The 19252-nt window shown below is 54.2% G+C and overlaps 3 protein-coding genes and 2 long non-coding RNA genes across 18 annotated transcripts in view; 3 read left to right on the forward strand and 2 right to left on the reverse strand.

Moving 5' to 3' along the window:
* ASB16 (ankyrin repeat and SOCS box containing 16) overlaps positions 1-2402 on the forward strand; it is an 8861-nt gene extending 6459 nt beyond the window's left edge. Inside the window, exons 4-6 of the mRNA XM_029926776.1 lie at positions 1-217; positions 547-660; positions 1114-2402. The exon at positions 1-217 is cut by the window's left edge and continues 33 nt beyond it. Of these exons, the coding sequence (XP_029782636.1) occupies positions 1-217; positions 547-660; positions 1114-1299 (517 nt within the window). The 3' untranslated portion in view covers positions 1300-2402. The remainder of the gene's footprint in view (positions 218-546; positions 661-1113) is intronic.
* The window catches only part of LOC115281439, a 17669-nt gene extending 10283 nt beyond the window's left edge, over positions 1-7386 (reverse strand). For 2 of the 5 annotated variants that reach the window (XR_003904308.1, XR_003904310.1), the window contains exons 1-3: positions 7329-7380; positions 2939-2987; positions 627-701 (exon numbers count right to left, since the gene is read on the reverse strand). This is a non-coding gene — a long non-coding RNA (uncharacterized LOC115281439). Of the gene's footprint in view, positions 1-626; positions 702-2938; positions 2988-7212 lie in introns of all 5 variants that reach the window. The other 3 variants (XR_003904311.1, XR_003904309.1, XR_003904312.1) reach the window with 3 other exon arrangements.
* A 182-nt stretch (positions 7387-7568) lies between these two features.
* TMUB2 (transmembrane and ubiquitin like domain containing 2) lies at positions 7569-11756 on the forward strand. Of its 6 annotated transcripts, XM_029926773.1 has the most exons (5): positions 7617-7676; positions 8299-8358; positions 9658-10224; positions 10483-10845; positions 11491-11756. In XM_029926773.1, the coding sequence occupies exons 2-5, from the start codon at positions 8324-8326 to the stop codon at positions 11498-11500; spliced, it is 975 nt and encodes a 324-aa protein (XP_029782633.1). In that variant the 5' UTR covers positions 7617-7676; positions 8299-8323; the 3' UTR covers positions 11501-11756. The 6 variants fall into 6 exon arrangements, with proteins under 6 accessions (XP_029782635.1, XP_029782633.1, XP_029782630.1 ...); XM_029926775.1 differs by lacking the exon at positions 8299-8358 and having other exon boundaries at positions 7569-7676; XM_029926770.1 differs by lacking the exons at positions 7617-7676; positions 8299-8358 and adding an exon at positions 7683-7946.
* A 76-nt stretch (positions 11757-11832) lies between these two features.
* Positions 11833-18925, reverse strand: ATXN7L3 (ataxin 7 like 3). Of its 4 annotated transcripts, XM_029926765.1 has the most exons (13): positions 18324-18925; positions 17791-17901; positions 17363-17495; positions 16989-17160; positions 16705-16802; positions 16487-16509; positions 16115-16181; positions 15878-15963; positions 15490-15558; positions 15174-15217; positions 14836-14907; positions 14585-14742; positions 11833-14478 (listed from the first exon to the last, which is right to left on the reverse strand). In XM_029926765.1, exons 2-13 carry the CDS (start codon positions 17839-17841, stop codon positions 14330-14332), a joined length of 1122 nt encoding a protein of 373 aa, XP_029782625.1. In that variant the 5' UTR covers positions 17842-17901; positions 18324-18925; the 3' UTR covers positions 11833-14329. The 4 variants fall into 4 exon arrangements, with proteins under 4 accessions (XP_029782625.1, XP_029782626.1, XP_029782627.1 ...); XM_029926766.1 differs by having other exon boundaries at positions 16115-16160; positions 17791-18922; XM_029926767.1 differs by having other exon boundaries at positions 15878-15906; positions 17791-18918.
* Positions 18260-19252, forward strand: part of LOC115281438 — a 4052-nt gene continuing 3059 nt past the window's right edge. Inside the window, exons 1-2 of one of the 2 annotated variants that reach the window (XR_003904306.1) lie at positions 18260-18371; positions 18594-18688. This is a non-coding gene — a long non-coding RNA (uncharacterized LOC115281438). Of the gene's footprint in view, positions 18372-18398; positions 18506-18593; positions 18689-19252 lie in introns of those variants that run through there. The other variant, XR_003904307.1, reaches the window with a different exon arrangement.

Here is a 19252-nt window from a genome sequence, read left to right on the forward strand (position 1 = left end):
CAAGCGCCACACACCGCTGCACAACGCCTGCGCCAATGGCTGCGGGGGCCTGGCCGAGCTGCTGCTGCGCCATGGGGCCTGCGCGGGAGTGCTCAACGGGGCAGGCCACACGCCCATGGACTGCGCGCTGCAGGCCGTCCAGGACGCCCCCAACTGGGAGCCCGAGGTCCTCTTCGCAGCACTGCTGGACTATGGGGCCCAGCCTGTGCGCCCTGAGGTGGGCATGGGCAAGGGAGGCCCCAGTTGGGTGGGGGCCCCAGGAGGAGGGGTGCCAAGAGACAGAGAGCCCCGTCTGTCCCCACCTTGGAAAGGACCACGGAGGGCTCCATGGGAGCTAAGGAGAAAAGAGCTCGAAGGAAACCTGTTGGGGCCAAGCAGTTGCCGCCCACTTAAAGGTGGGGGTAAACTGAGGCATGGGAGTGAGGAGGGCCTCAGACCTTAGCCTCCCAAATTTGGGTGTGAGTGGGGCTTTGGTTTAGGCTGGACTTGGGTCTACCCTTGGTTGGGAGAGCCATAGCCACCCTAAGACCCTCTTTTGGTTCCTAGATGCTCAAACACTGTGCCAACTTCCCTCGGGCCCTGGAAGTCCTGCTCAATGCCTACCCTTGTGTCCCGTCTTGTGATACCTGGGCGGAGGCAGTGCTCCCAGAGCTGTGGCAGGTATGTATGTCCACTCCAGGGGCGCAGCTCCCACCTGGGCTCTGGGGGAGATGGAGAGGCAGGATGAGCGCCAGGTCTTATCCCTCCAGGATGGACTCTCCCAGGGTCCCCCTCCCCCTAGCACCTCTGAACAACCTCTCATCCCTCACACCTCTCCTGCCTCTCTCACGTGTGCCAGCATGGACGTGTATCAGCGGGCTGGATCTGCATCTTTGGAGTTAGGGGGGTAGGTCTGGTCGTGGCTGAGACTCTCCCCTGCAGGGTTGGTCCCATCTCCGGTGACCCCTGCCTGGCCTCTGGCCTCTGGCCTCTGAATCTGAGTCTCTCAAGATGCTCCAAACACCTAGAGGGGATGCATGTTGCAAATGCCCTGGGACCCCCAGCACCTGGTCATCCTCAGAGGTCAGAGTCAAGGGTATTGGGCCATCTGATTCCATTTCACTCCTGGCCTAGGAGCACGAAGCCTTCTACACCTCGGCCCTGTGCATGGTGAACCAGCCCAGGCGGCTGCAGCACCTGGCCAGGCTGGCTGTGCGCGCCCAGCTGGGGAGCCGCTGTCGCCAGGCCGCCGCCAGCCTCCCGCTGCCCCCTGTCCTCAGGGACTACCTGCTGCTGTGTGTGGAGGGGCGCATCCAGTGAGCCCCAGGCCAGGGTGCTCTGGAGTTTGTTCTGCCACCACCATCCGTCATCTCCCTGCAGCCCGGGAGGACCGGTCCCTGGTCCTCTTGTCCACACTCTGCGTGCTCGCCCTGGTCAGTCCAGTCCTTCACTGAGGCCTCCACCCCGACCTGAGCCTCAGCCTTCACCCACCGCCACCATCTCCTTAGCTTAAGTGGAAGCCCCTCCATCCATCCAGCCCCCAAGGCGAGGGGAGGGGGTGATCCTTGTTGTCCCCCCTCTGCTACCAGCCATGTACTTGTTTGGCCTCTTCAACAGTGACAGACTCTGCCTGTACCTCCACTGCCTCCGCCCAAACTGCCTCCACTGCTTGGAGGGAAGACCCCACAGACTGGCCTTGAAACCCCCGCCCTGCAAGGATGCTGGAACCCACTTTGGGAATCACAACTCTGATCATGCCCTTCGGGGCCTCCTCACGACCTTCAGGCTAAAATCCAAATTCAGTGAGGTCCATACATCTTCTACGGCTGCCTCCCCCAAGCTCTCTGGTCTTCTGGTCCCCCTCCTCCCTCGGAGGTTCCTGGGACCCGGCCTTAGCCTTGCTGGTTGCTGGAGAAGCCCCAGTCTGCTTTGCTTCCAGGCACCCGCATGCGCTATTCCCTCTACCTGGTATACCCTTCCCACATTTTTTGCCCTGGTCAAAGCTGAGGACAGAATAGCACTGTCAGCCCAATAGCACCATCTCCTCGGGGCCCTCCTTGGATTGTACTTTTTATGTAAGAGCCTGTGTCTGCACTGGCCTGGCTCAGACTGGGACTATATTCCTTGAACAGGCGTTTCAGCAAATGGTTGTTGAGGAAGCAATAAATGCATGATGCCTGGGACCCACTTACGGTCATGCCCCCCTCGGCCCCCACCAGCGATGCATGGTGTCTTAACCAGTGGCTACTACACTTGGGGTCTCGAAGGGCCTGTGACAGGAGGACAAGCCCCCAGTTGTCCTCCTCCCTACTTCCTCCTCTGGCCCCAGAGTCCAAAGTACCATCATTCATCTTTAAGAGGAACCTTTTGAGCCAAACCAGGTTTTATGAATGCAAATAAATGGTTTGTGTGGCCGAATCAAAGCGTGGTTGTGTGAGGCTGAAATGCAGCTGAGATAACGGGGCACCTGGGTGGCTCAGTCGGTTGAGTGTCTGACTTTGGCTCAGGTCATGATCTCACTGTTCGTGGGTTCGAGCCCTGCATGGGGCTCTGTGCTGACAGTCTGGAGCCTGGTGCCTGCTTCGGATTCTATGTCTCCCTCTCTCTCTGACCCTCCCCGTTCTCTCTCTCAAAAATAAATGAACATTTAAAAAGAAAGAAAAAATATATGGCCCATATTTGAAATTAAAAAAAAAATTGTTGTTGAAGTAGGCTCCATGCCCAGTGTGGGGCTTGAACTCATGACCTGAGATCAAGAGTGGCATGCTATGTGACTAAGCCAGCCAGGCGCCCTGCCACTATGGGGTTTTATATCTTTTTTTCTCATATTTGAATTTTTTACAAAGAGATACCCAGGGATTCTTGTGAAATTAAAAGCTTTTTAAGGGAAGAAAACACAAAAGGTCTAAACAATTAATTCACATAGTGACTGAAGAAATATGAAAAATGGAAAACTCACTAGTAATCCAATGAAGGAAATCAAAGGAAGAGACACGCCTCTATCAGATCTGCAAACATGGGATGAATGACATATAGCGGTTAGGGAAGGAGCAGTTTTGGTAAAACAGACGTAACTTCACACATTCCAGGATTTATAGGTACATTCACCTTCTGTACCCATGTTAATTGTACATAAAGATATAAAAAATTCCAGGGGTGCCTGGGTGGCTCAGTCCCAGTTAGGTGTCCGACTTTTGATCTCAGTTAGGTCTTGAGCTCAGGGTCCCATGTTGGGCAAAAATAACACATAAATCTAAGTTCTATAGTTTAAGAAAAGCAAACATCTCATGAACTATATCATGAAAAATTCCCAAAGAATTAAGATTTATTAAAATACCCTATTAATTTATTGTTATTATTATTATTACTACTATTATTTTATACTCAAAAGAGGCCTGCTTTGGGTGCTGATAGAGTCCCAGTTGAAGACTTCCTTCTTTCCTTGCTTTTCCTCTTGTAATTCCTCCACCCTCAGACACCCAATACTAAAAGCCCTCTTTCTTTTCTTTCTTTCAAAAATTTTTTGATGTTTATTTTTGAGAGAGCATGAGCAGGGGAGGGGCAGAGAGAGAGGGAGACACAGAATCCAAAGCAGGTTCCAGCCTCTGAGCTGTCAGCACAGAGCCCGACCCGGGACTCGAACCCACAAACCATGAGATCATGACCTAAGCCCACAGTGGATGCTTAACCGACTGAGCCACCCAAAGCGCCCTTGAAAACCCCTCTTTCAAAATACTCCTGTTTCTTGTCCTTCACTGTACATATTCATAAAATGCATCCTTTGCCAGACTCCACCTCCCCAGTTTCTTTTTTCTCTTTTAAAAAAATGTTTAGGGACACCTACGTGGCTCAGTGGGTTAAGCGTCTGGCTTCAGCTCAGGTCATGATCTCGCTGTTTGAGAGTTCAAGCCCCGCATCAGGCTTTATTGTCAGTACAGAGCCTGCTTCAGATCTTCTGTTCCCTTCTCTCTCTCAAAAATAAACATACTGGGATGAGCACTGGGTGTTGTATGGAAACCAATTTGACAATAAATTATATTTAATTTTTTTTAAATAAATAAACATAAAAAGTCGTTTATTTCTGGGGACACCTGGGTGGCTGAGTCAGTTAAGCACCCGTGCTGGGGTCTCAGGGCTCTGCACTAAGAACGCAGAGCATTGCTTGGGATTTTTTCTCTCTCCCTCTCTCTGCCCCTCTCCTGCTCTCTCTCTCTCTCTCAAAAATAAATAAACTTAAAAAAATTTATTATTATTGAAGTACAGTTGACATACAATGTTATATTGGTTTCAGGCGTCCACTATAGTGACTCTATAATTCTATACATTATGCCAACCTCCACTTTTACAAATCCAGCAGCTGACCGTTCCAAGTCTACCTCATTCCTAGCCAATCCTTTCTTTTCTGTTCCATCCATTTTCTTCCCTGCCCCGGCTACCTTAGGATTTCACCTTCGGCCAGCCAGTAAGAGAACTCTCTCAAATTCACCATTTCTTCCCTCCAACTCCTCCAAATCCATCCATCATTCGTGTAATAAATCTTTACCAAGTAGCTCCTGCAGGCAGACACTGGAATAGATCTGGGGGATAGTGGAGTAAAAAAAAAAAAAAAAAAACCCCAAAAAAGCAAAAACAAAAACAGCCCCTGCCTTTAAGGAATTTGGTAAAACAAAAAAGTGAAAAAATCGACAGTACAGTACGAGAAGTGTTCTGGCAGAACTTGGTCCACGCAGCTTGCGAAACACAGTGTGTTTGTACCTAGCCCCCAGATGGCTTGGTGAGGTAGCTGGGGCAGTGAAAAAGCCAGATTTCCAGCCTCTTCTGTGGGGCAGCCCTGGCCAGCGGCTCTACCCTCCTGGGTGTCAGAAGTCCCTGGTCAAGCAAGTATTCTCTTCTGAGATAGACTTTGTTCTCACTTCCCGCTCTTTCCTCCCTATAGGATCTTATATCAGGATTCTCAACTCAGAACCTCCCTCACTAATCCATGTTCTCACTAACTCCCACCCTGTTTTTTGGGAAGGAGATGGTAGTGGGTGCCACTCACGCTGCTACGGGAATGGAAATAGGTATGACCTTCTAGAGGGCATGTATCAAAACTGTTAATAATCTGAACACCCTTTGATCCAGCAATTCCATTTTTAGAAATTGATCCCAGGGAAAGAATCATGGATGTGTACACAAATGTGACATCAAAAGCACACAAAAATGTTTATCAAAACACTGTTTAAAAACAACGTACTGAAAACAATCTAAATGTCCATCCAAATGAGATAATTAGTTTAAAATTAAGGTGCAACAGGGGGCAGCCAGTGGTTCAGATGTTGAGCGTCTGACTTTGGCCCAGGTCGTGATCTCAGGGTTCGTGAGTTTGAGCCCTGTGTCAGGCTTTGGGCTGACAATGCGGAGCCTGCTTCTGATTCTCTGTCTCCCTCTCTCTCGGCCTCATCCCCATTCATGCTCTCTTTCTCAAAAATAAAAGAACACTTAAAAGAATTACAGTGCAGCATTGAAGATAATACTGTTGAGCAGCTATTTAAAGCTACGCTATGATGCTATAAAAATATGCAGTGACATAGGAAACGCTTCAGGGTATATAGTTAATGAAAAAAGGAAGGAACCAAATACTGACAATAAGATCAGACTGACATAAAGAAAGGAGAGAAAGAGGGAGGCTGTTATGATTCTGTGTCTCCTTCTCTCTCTTTTTGTCCCTCCCCCACTTGTGCTCTCCCTCTTTCAAAAATAAATAAACACTAAAAAAAAAAGACCTTGTATTTCACAAACATACTGTTGATCAAAAGAAGCCAGACAAAAGAATTGAAAGCAGGGACTCAAACAGACACTTGAACATCAATGTTCATAGCGGCACTATTCACATTAGCCACAAGGTGGACACCACACAAATGTCCGTTAACAGAGGACTGGATGAAGAAAACATGCTACATACATACAATGGAATATTACTCAGACGATGAAAGGAATGGAATTTCGATAGAATCTACAACATGGATGATCCTTGAAAACCTGGGTAAGTGAAATAAACCAGATACAAAAAAGACAAATATTGTATGACACTCATATGACATTCCCGGAATAGTAAAATTCATAGACAGAAAGTAGAATAGAAGTGGGAAGGAGGCGTGGGTATAGGAAATGGACAGTGGTGATGGGTGCACGACATTATAAATGTCCTTAATGCCCCCAAATTAACCACTTAAAATGGTTAAATTGGGGGCCCTGGCTGGCTCAGGTGGTAACGTACGGAACTCTTCTTGATCTTGTTGAGGTCATGAGTTTGAGCTTCCGGTTGGATGTAGAGATAACTTAAATAATAAAAGAGGGCCACCTAGGTGGTTCAGTCCGTTGAGAATTCTACTCTTAAAAAAAAAAAAAAATTCTACTCTTGGTTTCAGCTCAGGTCATGATCCTAGGGTTATAGGATCCAGCCCCACATCAGCTGCTTAAGATTCTCTCTCTTTCTCCTTCTGGCCCTCTCCCTGACTTGCGCGTGCTCTTTCTAAAACATAAAGCAACGAGTAAAATAAATAAATAAATAAATAAAATGGTCAAAATGGTAAATTTATGTGTATCTCCTAGTAAGACTTGAACAAAAAAAGCTAGACGATTTGATTCCATTTATACAAAGTACAAAAACAGAGAAAACGAATCTATGGTGACAGAGGTCAGAATAATGACTACTCTTCCTCAGTCAGTGGCTGGCAGAGGACATGAAGGGGGATTATGGGGTCATTTTCTAAGTTTTTATGAGTGCGGGTTCCACTGGTATGTTCAATTGGTGAAAACCACCGAGCTCTTCACTTAGGAGTTTGCCCCGTCTGCCTTTTTCACACTTCATTCACTAGTTTACCAGAAAACAACAAAAATCCTAACATGTCTTTTGAAAAACACACAAAAAATTAAGTTATCTCTATATCCAACGTGGGGCTCACACCCACACCCCCAACTGAGCCAATCCTGGCACCCTGAGAGAATTCTGATTGCAAAGATCCGAATTCGTTCTTGGGAGATCAACCTTTTTTCCCTTTTTTCTGTGCTCCTTTTCTTGTGCCTTAAGCCTGAGCCGAAACTGCGCCTTCTTTGAAATGCTTTCGCGTCGTATTTACCAAGGTCCTACACTACCTGGGCCACATTCTTGGAGCACCCGGCTAGTGACCGAATTGCCTCCTGTCTGTTTCCTACTAGCCCTGAGTTGAACTTTTGGAGGTCAGTCCTTACCGATCCCGCTAACCAGGCGCTCAGTGCGCGTTACAGAGCAGTATTAAATCCAATCAGCCCGGGAGGCTGTGAGCAAGACCGGAAGAACACGTTGGTACAAGGGAAATGCCGCTCACGTTCTGCCCAGCTGTGCCAGCCCGCCTCAGTTTTCCAGACGCGAAGCCTTGCCCTTTCCCAAGCACCGCCCCCAAGTCCGTCTGGCCCCGCCCAGTGAGCGTGGCCCCGCCCCGGGAGGGCGACGATCCCGCCAACAATGACTCCGCCCCTCCTTCCGCTGAGAAACCTGTCCCTTTTAAAGAATACATTTACGTCAGCCCGCCTTACGTAGATTCACGTCATCAGTGCAAAGCGCGGAGGCGGGACTTCCTGTCTCTGGTTCAAACAGCTTCCGGGAGAAGCCGGAAGAAACCGGACCCTGGACAGAATCGGGGATAGCCAGCCCCTCCCCCGGCCACTACGGAAAGGTGAGTCCATGGGCCGTACTGGCGAAGTCAAAACACTTAGTCTGGCCGTTTCTGGTGAGGGTCTCCGTCCCTATCCAGGCACCGTACCGGTCCAAGCCCCCTTTAATTTCCCATGACTCCCCGCGTACTCAGGCCCCGCCCCCAGGCCCTCAGCCCCGCCCCGAAGTTTGAGGGGTGTGGATGGTTTGTGACCCCCTCATCTGACTCTACCCCTTACGGGCTGGGAGGACTGAGCTTGCTGGCCGGGGATCAGGCAGCCTTTCGGCTCAGGTGGGCCCGCGGATTTCTCTCCAGCGCCGCGGGAATAGGACCGCCCAGCGCGGAGCCTGCGCCTCCGAAGAGGCAGGGTCTGGACCCCTCCTCACCGCGCCGTCTGTGGCGTTCACAGGCTGGGGAGAGAGCAAAGGCCTCTGTGCCGGGAGACCTGGGGTCCTGCCTGGCCCCCGCCCACGAAAGTTCCCCGTGTCTGTGCCAGTCGTTTTCGCTTCTGTTCGCTGCAGTTTCCTTTTCTGTAAATCAGGCTTGGTGACATTACCCTTCTTACCATCAGGGGCTAGTTTGTGTGTGGGGGGGGGATAAATAATTGCTGCCATTTATTTATTGAGCCGTTGCAATGTGCCAGACACTGGGCTAGGTATTTTGCTTCGATGATTTCCCGTCACCGTCAAAACAACCTTATGAGGTAGGTACTATTTTTAACCCCATTTTTCAGATGAGAAAGCCGAGGCTTTGAGAAGGTTGTCCGAGGTTACAGAGCTAGGAAGAGGCAACAGCAGGATTATCATTAGTGTTGTGTTTTCGTTTTTACTCCGGGGCCCGTCTAAATAAGGATGTGCAAGCGATTCAGGTGTTGACATGTCTCACAAATATTCTTTGGCATCATGCTAGGCACTAGGGTGCAGAGAAAAATACATGCGGTCCTTGTCATGCAGAAGTCTAGAAGGGAGAGATGGACAGGTAGTTAAGCATAATGAAATTTTATAGGTCTTGTGAGAATCGTTTATTAATGATATTCATCACATTGGATTTGCCCCAGGGCAGCTGTGAAAGCACATTTTCCAAGGGAGAGGAGGCACTGGAAGGAGCAAAAGAAAGGCTTTTCCTGCCTTTCTAAGAAACTACCAGGGGAGACACTACACAGTACAAGAAGAGAGATACAGATAGGGATTGTGAGAGCTCTTTTGGAATCTCTTCCAAAGTAATTTCCACTGAGGCAGTGGTTTTGCAGTTGGGAGCCTCTGGTGACCCAGAGGGGTGGTGGTTCTGGTGTCCGTCCTCCTCCCTCCTTTGCTCTCTAGGGCTCGCCAGAAGTGTCTCAGAGGTGGCAGACACAGTGCCTGCTGCATAATGTCAACTGATGGGCCCTTTGGGGTGGTCTGTGACTGTGCTTCTGATGAAAAATTAAGCGGTTTTTTTTTTGGTTCTGGACATCTGGACCTGAATATGTGACCGTGAACAAGGCAGGGGTTCACATGAGACAGTCTGACAAGAGTGGCTGTGCCATGCCTGTAGAAGGCCCTAAAATAAAATATTCCAGGCTTTTGGGTCTCTAGGAGGCTCCTGGGAGGCTTCTGGGGGCGGCGGGGAGGTGGACACAGTTGCTAGACCAAGTGATAGAAATCCTAGAGGAACTCAGGGCTCAGAGAGGCACATGTTTTCCCCCACCTACCAGAAAAGCAACAATCAGCTACAGCTACAGCAACAGCATCATGAGGTTTTCCTGATGATCCAGGCCCTTGGGAGGTTGAAAGGCGGGAGAGGAAAGGGGTGGGACCCGAAAGCTCTTGTGTCACATTGGAGGCAAAAAGTGAGACCGTAGCTTTTGGTTGGGGGCACAGAGGTAGGAAGGTTTGTTCCCCCTTCTGTGGGGAACTGAACTCCCCTTTTCTTTCAGGGCTGGATCAGTTAAAATGTAAACAAACTCGGGACCTGGTTGCCACCCCACGCGCCCTGCTTATGCTGTCCCCCTTTGTTCCTGCAGTGTCGACCCAGCCAGCAGCCAGGCCATGGAGCTCTCTGATGTCACCCTCATTGAGGGGGTGGGTAATGAGGTGACTGTGGTGGCAGGTGTGGTGGTGCTGATTCTAGCCTTGGTCCTAGCTTGGCTCTCTACCTACGTAGCAGACAGTGGGAGCAATCAGCTCCTAGGCACCATTGTGTCAGCTGGCGACACATCCGTCCTCCACCTGGGACATGTGGACCATCTAGTAGCAGGCCAAGGCCCCCCAGAGCCAACTGAACTTCCCCATGCATCAGAGGGTAGCGATGAGAAGGCTGAAGAGGCCGGCGAAGGTGGGGGAGACCCCCCAGGGGAGCCTGGAGCTGGGGGTGGTATTGAGCCGAGCCTTGAGCATCTGCTCAACATCCAAGGCCTGACGAAGAGACCGGCAGGCCCAGAAAGCAGCGGTCCAGAGGCCCCCCTGAGATCCGAGGATAGCGGCTGCCTCCCTCCCAGCCCTGGCCTCATCAACGTGCGGCTCAAATTCCTCAATGACACCGAGGAGCTGGCTGTGGCCAGGCCGGAGGATACCGTGGGTGCCCTAAAGAGGTGAGTGGACTGGAGCTTGGGGCGGCTGCTCCTACCCCACGCCCTCGGCCCTTGGTCACCTGGAAGGAGGCTGGGCTCCACGTGGGAGCGGCAGGGATGTGTCAGGTCCATCCAGCGCCTGCTAGGATTGTGTGGGTTACTTCCTAGAAACTCCTGCATTGGTTTCCCCCCTCATTGCCCTGCTCTGTTGGTCCAGGCCTGCTTGCCTTCTCATTTCCTCGTCTTCTGTGTTTCCTTCCGCCTCTCTCCTCCATGTAGTAAATACTTCCCTGGGCAGGAGAGCCAGATGAAACTCATCTACCAGGGCCGTCTGCTGCAGGACCCAGCCCGCACGCTGCGTTCGCTGAACATCACCGACAACTGTGTGATTCACTGCCACCGCTCACCCCCAGGGTCAGCGGTTCCAGGCCCCTCAGCGTCCCTGGCCCCCTCCTCGGCCGCCGAGCCCCCCAGCCTTGGCATCAGTGTGGGCAGCCTCATGGTGCCTGTGTTTGTGGTGCTGTTGGGTGTGGTCTGGTACTTCCGCATCAATTACCGCCAGTTCTTCACTGCCCCTGCCACCGTCTCCCTCGTGGGGGTCACTGTCTTTTTCAGCTTCCTAGTATTTGGGATGTATGGACGGTAAGGACATAGGGAGAAAATGGAAGGCATGGTCTTTCTCCTTTATGGCCTCCCCCCTTCCCTGGCCAGAGCTGGGCCCAAGGGCTTGGGAGGGAGGGGTGGAAAGGATTCGGCGGGTCCCCCTCCTCAGGACACGGGAGGCAGGTACAGGGCCTTCCCTTCACGTCCATGAGGGTACAGGCAGACATCCCTCTGTGCAAGCACAACTCAGGTCGAAAACGAGGAGGTCATCTTCTTTCACTTTTAGGGTCCTGAAATTCAGAGCCGAGCTGGTGGTCTAGCTCGGTGGGCAGCCTGGGCCCTTGAGGGTTCCCTCCCAGCTGTGGCCCTAGCTCTTTCCATTGTCCTGCATGTCTGCTCCTCAGTACCCAGGGCTGCCTGCCAGGGCAGCTCAGCATGGCCCCAGCACACTTCTGTAGGGAGCCTGGAGTCTTTTTCTGTTTAAGGGAATATCCATCTTTTGAGACTAAAGTCACACAGCAGGAATGAAGGTTGTGTCCACTGCCCCTCTAAGGCAACTAGCCGCCTCTACCTTCTCCCCCCCCCCACCTCCGTAGCAGGAATAGGGTGTTCTCTGTGTTCTGGATAGTTTCCAGTGTTCTCCCCTCTTTTCAAAGCACTTTGCTTGTATTTTTTTTTTAATAGTCCTTTATAGAGCTCAGTCAGGAAGGGGATCGGGGCATGAAGCCAAGCCCCCAGCATTGGGAGAGGCCAAGCCACAGCTGCTGCTACCCTAGGCCTAAGGCTGTAAGCAAGAGACAGCTCTGGCCCTCAGCCAGTGTCCTACCCTGCCCAGCTCCAAGGACGAGCTCTGGGTACGGAGCCCTGGGCCCTAGGCCTTTGCCTCTGGGGCTCATGGATGGAGGGTCAGTGTCTGTGACTAAATAAAAGTTCCATTTTGTGGCTGTGGAGCTTCCTTCTGTGACATTAAGAGAATGGCTTTGCTCTGTCCCCATCAACATGATAATGAGGGTGGATAGGCTGGGCTACCAACGGGAGATGCAGTTTATTTACACCAGCAGCCATGGGGGTAGGGGAAATACACAGCGCTTACAAAGTTAGCTACCTGTACAGGATGGATTACATATGCAAAAATAAAAATCTCAAGACCACAGGACAGCGTGAGCCCCACCCCCCTCCCCCAATGACCCCAGCATGCGGTAATGCCAGGCGGGTGGCCCCTGGGCATGCGGGGGGGAGTGATGCATGGAAGGAAAAGCCACCGGCCATGGAAATTAGTACAGAACCCCCCACACACACTCAGACACATGATAGGATACAGGGTGGACGACACCTAGCCGGGGTGGGAAGGATGGGAATTGAAACCCACACAGCCTGCTGTTAGAGGGGAGTGGGGAGCTCCTAGCCCCTGTTCAACTACATGGTAGGGGGGGCACACTCTCCCCGGAAGGAAAAGAGTTTTCTCCCTCAGGGTCCCTGCTGGACCAAGCCCATCTCTTACCCAGCTTGGGCAGGGGGCTCTGCCCTGAGGGCGGGCCAAGGAACAACGGGGAAGTGGATGTGGACAAACCAGTTCCCAAACTACTTCCCACTTCTCCCTCCTCCAACCAGAAGGGGGAAAGGGAGAGGCCAGAGGGGAAAAGGTAAGGTAGGGCCTGAGCTGCAGCTGCCTCTCAGAAGGGAGAATGGCCTTTGGCCTTCCTCCCTTCACCTTCAACCCACTCCCAAGCAAGACTTCATTTGGAAGCAGGCTGGAATCCTCCTTCCCCTCTGGCTTCCCCTTAAAGGGAGAAGGCTACGGAGGGTCAAGAACAGAGGAGCCCAGGCCCCAAAATTTATTCTAACTCCTGCCAAAATGTGTTTTGGCTTTTTAAAAAATAATCACAATTCTTGGGTTAAAAACCAATTTGTAACCAGGCGTCAGCCACGATCAGAACCACCCCAGGGAGGGGGAGGGGAGGGGAGATTGGGGTTTCAGACAGGGTACTGCTGCCCTATCTCTTGTTGTTCCCTTAACCCTCTAGGGTCCCTAACCCAAATCAGTCCAACCAGTCCTGGGTACTAGCTACCCAAATGTGGGATGGCTCCTCCTGGGAAGAGGGTGGGGGACACATCCAGCAAACGCCAGAGAACACAGCTCAGGGTCAATTCCGTGCCCGTGTCATCAGTCAGCTCTGCGCCCAGCCCAGACTGCAGTCCTCCAGCTCGGCTCCTGGGAGTGATGGTGCCCACATGGACGTGGGATGGCAGGTCTCTTCAGGATGTAGACCAGACAGGTGGCCATGCTGGCGGGGCAGTCCCACAGAAGGGCACGACACCCCTTCCCCCTCTGCTGACGACCCAGAGCACGGAGACTAGCCTCTTCCCACCCCACTTCTAGCAAGGGGGGGGGGGGAGGTAAAAGATCAGGATTTTCCTCAGAGCCCCAAACCACAAGTACAGAATAAATAACTTAAAAGCGGCTAAGGAAGGGGACACAGGGCAGGCTTCGGAGGCAGGAGCATCGAGAAAGGAACTGAAGCTGGTCAAGGTGAAAGAGGGGGGTCAGCAAGCAGCAGTTGGGAACTCGGGCTGCCCTGCTAGGGCAGTGGGGCAGGGTAGGCAGGAGGAACATGGGGCCACCCCAGGAGGGTGAGGCTGGGCCCCTTCCTGGGGCAGGGAATGAGGTAAGAAAACATTTCAAATAAAGCAGCACCGTTCCCTCTCACCTTGGGGCCCCACTCCTCACCAGCCCTGGGTCAGGGAGGAAAGGTGGGGGGGGGAGTCATTTTGATACACAGCTCCCTCTTCCTACCCTCCCCTTGCCCATTCCTTGAAGCTGTAGAGGCTGGAGGCCCTTTCCTGGCACCCAACAACAAAAGGACAGCTCCTGCTGCCAAGGAGGCCCATGGGGACTGAGGGGAAAGGGCTGCCCCTGTGAGGGGCAGGGGAGGCGGTGGCAGTTCCGGACACCCACCTCAGCAGACAGCTTGCCGTGCCTGCCTACCCCTGGGATTGGGGGCATTTGATAGGACTCTGCACGCAGACAGGACACGCCCAGCCCTGCCCCTCAGCTCCAAGCACCGGACCCATTCACATTGCCGAGGGCAGCTGGGGGAGGCCCCCTCCAGGCTCAGCTTCCAACCCACAGCCTCCCGGGGAAGCCATGAGGCCCCTCGGCAGGGCTTAGTCCAGTTCCTGGGGTGGGGGGCAGGCAGTGCCCTGGCACAGTGCCCAGGTCAGGCCCCTGGCCTAGCTGGACATCCAGTAACTCACAGAATAAATAGGAAAACCGCCTCCCCACCAAACTTATGTCCAAGGCATAACATGTCCAGGTCTGAGTCCTGCACGCCAAGGGGTCGCGCTCCCTCGCAGAGGACCCTGACACCCCCCAGGGGCGCATGACTGGATCCTCTGCTTGCCTGGCCCACCAAGCTTCCCAAGCCCAAACCCCCAGCAGCCGTCCGTTTGCCAGGCTTTGCCACCTGGGTGGGGGTTGGGAGAGAGGGCTCTGCTCAGCCAAAGGCTATCCCTTGCACCCAAGTCAGTTGATGTCATCGTAGATGCTGGGCGTCGGGGGTGCCGGTGGCTTTGGCTTCTTCTTCTTGTTGGAGCCTAGGCCAGAGGCAGTCCCTACCAGGCTCAGATGGGATTTCTTTTTCTTGGTTTTCCGTGACTCGGAGCTGTTGGTACCTGAAAAGAAGGACGCACAAGAGAGGAGGGTTGGGCCGTGTCGGGAAAACGCAGGTGTCCCCGCACTTATGGCAGAGCGTCCATCCGGCCCAGATGCGTCACCTACCTAGACCCCATCCCTGATTCTCACTCGTCTTGGAGGAGCCTGAATCAGAGGGTGAGAGATCAGAGGAGCCGTCCCACTGAAGCCGGCTGATCAGGGCCTGGCTGTCAGTCATGTCAAAGCTGTCGTTATCCAGGGAACTCTCGACCTCTGGGAGGACGCTGGAAAGAGGAGGGGCCAAAGACAGGCTTGAGGGATACCAGTCTCGATCTCAATCTTTCACAACCCACCACCCTTCTCGGAGGGTAGCTTACGCTGAGGGCCCGAGGAAGTAAATCCGCACGGCTCGCCGCTGCTCATCTGTGTGCTGGGGGCAGCGTAGGGACCTGGTGAGGACAGAATTCGTCAGACTCTCCTGACAAGGCATGAAGGGTCAGAGGAACTCAGATGAAGCCCCTTCCCTCAGCAGAGGTGGGAGGAATAGGCAGATGGGGGCGGGGGGGGGGGGGATAAACAGAGTGCCCTCATATTGTGGCCTAAGGCCTGACCACTGGAGGAGAGAGGGGAAGAGTGGGAGCCCCACTGCTGAAGTCCAGGGGTATGCCCACCCCTCGCCCAGGATGGTTGTGCAGGGGGGCCGCTCTGAGCTCACCTTGTGCACATCTTCTTGGTGTGTTCAGAAATCACCCCACATTGCTGGAAGAGGAATATAAGCTGAAAGGAGGAGCGGAGGAGAGCCCACTCCAGGCACTAGACAGTCTCTTCTGTACAAACGCTAGATTGCACAAGCAGAAATGGCTCCAGGGTGTCCAGAAGGGACAGTCCCAGACCCACACTGGCCAGAAAACCGAATTCCAGAGAGTGAGCTATATGGCCCCGCCTGCTGTCACCAGCCTCTCTCCAGGGACATGACCGCTGCCTGTGGCTCCAGCCCACTCCCAAGGGCCCTCCCTTCCCTGGTCTCTCACCGTGGTGAGCAGGCTACGCAGCTCCTCTGGCCCCAGGGTCTCGTAGCTGATCCCAGTTGAGTTGTTATACTGGGCAAGAACCAAAGGTACAGGTCAAAGAAAGGGCAGCCCAAGAGGGAGGGGAGCAAGGAGGGAAGAGGAACCCATCCCTCTCATCCTTTTCTACATGGGACTGCCCAGCCGTGTTCCAGCGATTCTTCCCATCCACCTGCTCGCCGGGGAGGGGCTGGGACCCAGCAAGAACATAAACACACAAGACCTAAATACCCCAGCTAGCGCTCGGGGCCATCAGCATCCTGACCCCACCTGTCCAAGTGCTCGCGCCCCCCCCCCCCGACTCACAACAAGGAAACCGAGAGAGAACCTAAGAGGGGCAGCACCTACTCACCTTAAAAGGATCCGAATTGCTAAGTTCCCCTGAAGAAGAAAAAAGAAGGGGAAGGGTGTTTGATGCAGAGGTACAGACAGAGAACCCTGAAAATAACCAGAGAGGAAGTGGGGGTGACAGAAGGATCACAGGCCCTCCCTCAATACCCCTGACCCCTAAGCCCCCCACCTCCACCCTCCGGCAAGGAGTCCTAGAAGATGCAGCTAGAATCACTCCCGTTGCTCAAGACCCACTTACCATTTTTGTGTTTTAAAGACTTGGATCTTCGAGGGGAATTGGGGTTCTGGAATGGGAGATACCATAGCTTTGGGGAAAGGGTAACGATAAGGGGGAGCCGAGAACCCAGGGAAGGAAAAAAGATTTGACAAAGAAACATCCTCAAATTGCTACTCTTCCTCCCCAGTTTGAGGCCCATATACCTCTATTCCCTCCTCCCCCAGCCCCCCAGGGCCTCCGCTGCCCTCCTGCCCACCAGACACCCTCAGCCCGAAACCCAGAGAGGCACCCAATGACCTCAGACTTGAGTCAAGATACCCGAGGACGCCCTGCCCAAAGGGGACGGTATCTTTCCTTTGCCCAAATTTCCCTCATGCTTGCCCCGGCTCTCACCTTGTCTGATTTTCTCTTCTTGGCTGTGGAGGACAAAAGGACAAAGGACAGGGTTACTTTCAGTTTTTAATCTAAGGACCCCTTCGGAAAACTACCAAACTACATTCTCCGCTCCTCATTCAAGCTAACAACTTGCGACCACTGTACATTCCCAATTCCCACTTGCCCACCTCATCCAAGTGCCCCCCGCCCCCAAGTTTCCCCAGACCGCCAAACACCTTTCTTCTCTGAGCCATAGGACCAGTCGTTGTCATTGATGTCATCATTATCCTCCTGGTCGCTCTCCGACTTGTTCATATTGTTGCTATTGGCAATCCTGCCGACGGGAGGGAAAGAGAACAGGTCGAGCCAGCCCCTCTCTGACCCCCACTCCCACCCAGGCTTCAGAGGTACAGTGGAGCAGCCAGGGCCTGTGCCCCACCACCGCCCCTGAGGGACTCCGCCACAGCACAGGGTACAAAAGACGCGAGGCTCCGGATCCGGCAGCAGGAGAGGCCCTCACCGGCGGTTGGCAATCCGGCTGCTGTTGCGGCCCATTCCCAGGCACTTCTCCAGATGTGGGGCAAAGCGGGAGGCGGCAATGCTGCGGCTGCAATTGGGGCAAACACACTCCTTGCTCTTCCACTGGTTGAAAACCTGTCCAAAGATGTCCAACCCGGGCTGGTCCACGATCTCTGGGGACAGGAGAGGCGTGGCGATCAGGGTGGGCAGGGGACCCTCCCCTTGCGTTCCCACCCACGGCCCGTGGCCTCCTGAAACCCCCTGCCTCAGCTCGCAGGAGCTCCGGGCACCACTTCTGGCTCAGTTTCCAGAGAAGGCGTCTCCGAGCAACCCCAGGGCAGGGCTGGACTGCTCTCATTCAACCCTGAAGCTCACCAAAATCCTTCATGCTATCAGGGTCCGTGTCGTCCAGGAAGAAGTAACCACACTTGACAGCCCGGTGCACCTCAAAGCAGAATCCCAAGCAAGAATCCTCGACCAGGTCCGCGTAGATCTCCTGAGCGATGGCCTGGGCCCAGGGGAGGACAGTGACGGTGAGAAGAGTCGCAGCCCCCCGAACTGAGAGCAGCTCTCACCAACCAAGTCTGTCAATCCGCCCTGGCCAGAAATAATGCTCGCTTTGCCATTCTCCCCATCTCGACTTCACGTCCTTTCTTCTTCCGGAGCCTTGGACCTTTCCGGCTGGCTATTCCCTTTAAGGAACCAGGCTGACTACCCAAACTCCTCTTTGGTGTGAATGCCAGATATAGCGACGTAGAGACGTGGAGAGAAAGAACTAGAGGCACACGTGGGGGAGCCCTCACCTCTAGTTTGCTGTTATCCAGGCCAGACAAAGACATTTCCTCCATTTTCATTTGTAAACTCTTGTGGAGACGGCGCTCTGACTGCTCATAGCACAGCGGGCGGCAACACGGCTGCACACACGGGGGTGGGGGGTTCTGGTGTAAGTCTGAGGCACCCCTGAAGGCTGCCACCTCCCCTCTGCACCTCACTGCCCAGAGCTGAATCCTGGCATCAGGATACACCTCTCCCCAAGGCCGAGGCTCACTAAGACTGGATGGTCCTGCAGGGCCTGAAACCCAACAGTGGCCTAGTCTTTCCCAGGACCGAACTCAGGCCCCGGACTCTGCTGCCGGTCAGAGTCTGGGTCTACAGGAGGCAGCAGCTCAATCCAGGTCCCCCAAACTCAAACCCCTCTTTGATACCCATGGTGCAATGCAGCAGGGGGAGGAGAAGGAACTCTAAGGCCTCAAAGCAAACCCACAGGGTGTGGCAAAGAACTGCACAGACTCCTAAATACACCCCCCCCCCTTCCCTAGGCTCTCCTCAGAGTCACCTCTGCTTTCAGCCAGGATGTCCACTTGGGGGGGTACTGCTACCAGAAGTAAGAATGGCCCTAGAACCCTACAACCTTCACCCCACTCCGTCTTCCCTTGATATAAGCCTGTGACCACAGAAGGGGAGCAGAGCCCACAGAAACCTAGAGCTGAAGGAGCATTTCTAGCCCCCATGAACCGGGTGGGGAGAGCCCGGCTGGGATGGCATGCCAGGAGTGGGCACTCCCCTTACCTGCTCTTCTTTTAGATAACCACCCTCCCTCCCTCAGGACCAGCCCGGAAGTCTCTCCAAGAGCCCCGAAGTCCAGGAATCCCCACCAAAGGATTCAGAAACAGCGCCCACAGTCCGGGGCCCTTCTGAACGGTGGGTACGAGTTTAAGGAGCTGCCGGCCTAGAGTGGGGTGGGGACTGACAAATGAGCCAGGGGTACTGGGGAGGGTAGGAGGCCGGGCCTCGGCTCTTCCCCCGTCCCTGCGGCACTGCTGCTGCATCATACCGACTGGGGGGAGGAGAGCCGAGCCGCCCGAGGCCGGCGCCGGTCCGGGACAGACCGACCCCTAGAGAGTGGGCAGAGTGGGACGCGTCCCGGCCCCTCTCCTTCCCCGCCCCCGCCGACAGCCCCAGCCGGCCGGGGAGAGGAGTCCGGGAGGGTGTCTCTATTGTCCCGGGGGCTGGGGCCTGGCTCCCTAACAAAGGCCCCGCGCCCCCTCCCCGGCCGGCCCTGCCCCGCCCAGGGGGAACCCAGACAGGGGGAGAGCTGGGGGCCCCGGCCGGGCCGGGAAGCCGGGGGAAGCCGGGCGTTTCCGCGTCGGCCCGGGGGGAGGGGAAGGGGCGCTGACCCAGACCTGGGGGGAGGGGGCCCAAGCCCCGCCTCGGGCCCCGCCCCCCGCCCCCCGCAGGCCCCTCCCCCGTCCCCGTCTCCGTCCC

The sequence above is a fragment of the Suricata suricatta genome, chromosome 17 (genome assembly GCF_006229205.1).
Source record: "Suricata suricatta isolate VVHF042 chromosome 17, meerkat_22Aug2017_6uvM2_HiC, whole genome shotgun sequence".
Lineage (NCBI taxonomy): Eukaryota > Metazoa > Chordata > Mammalia > Carnivora > Herpestidae > Suricata > Suricata suricatta.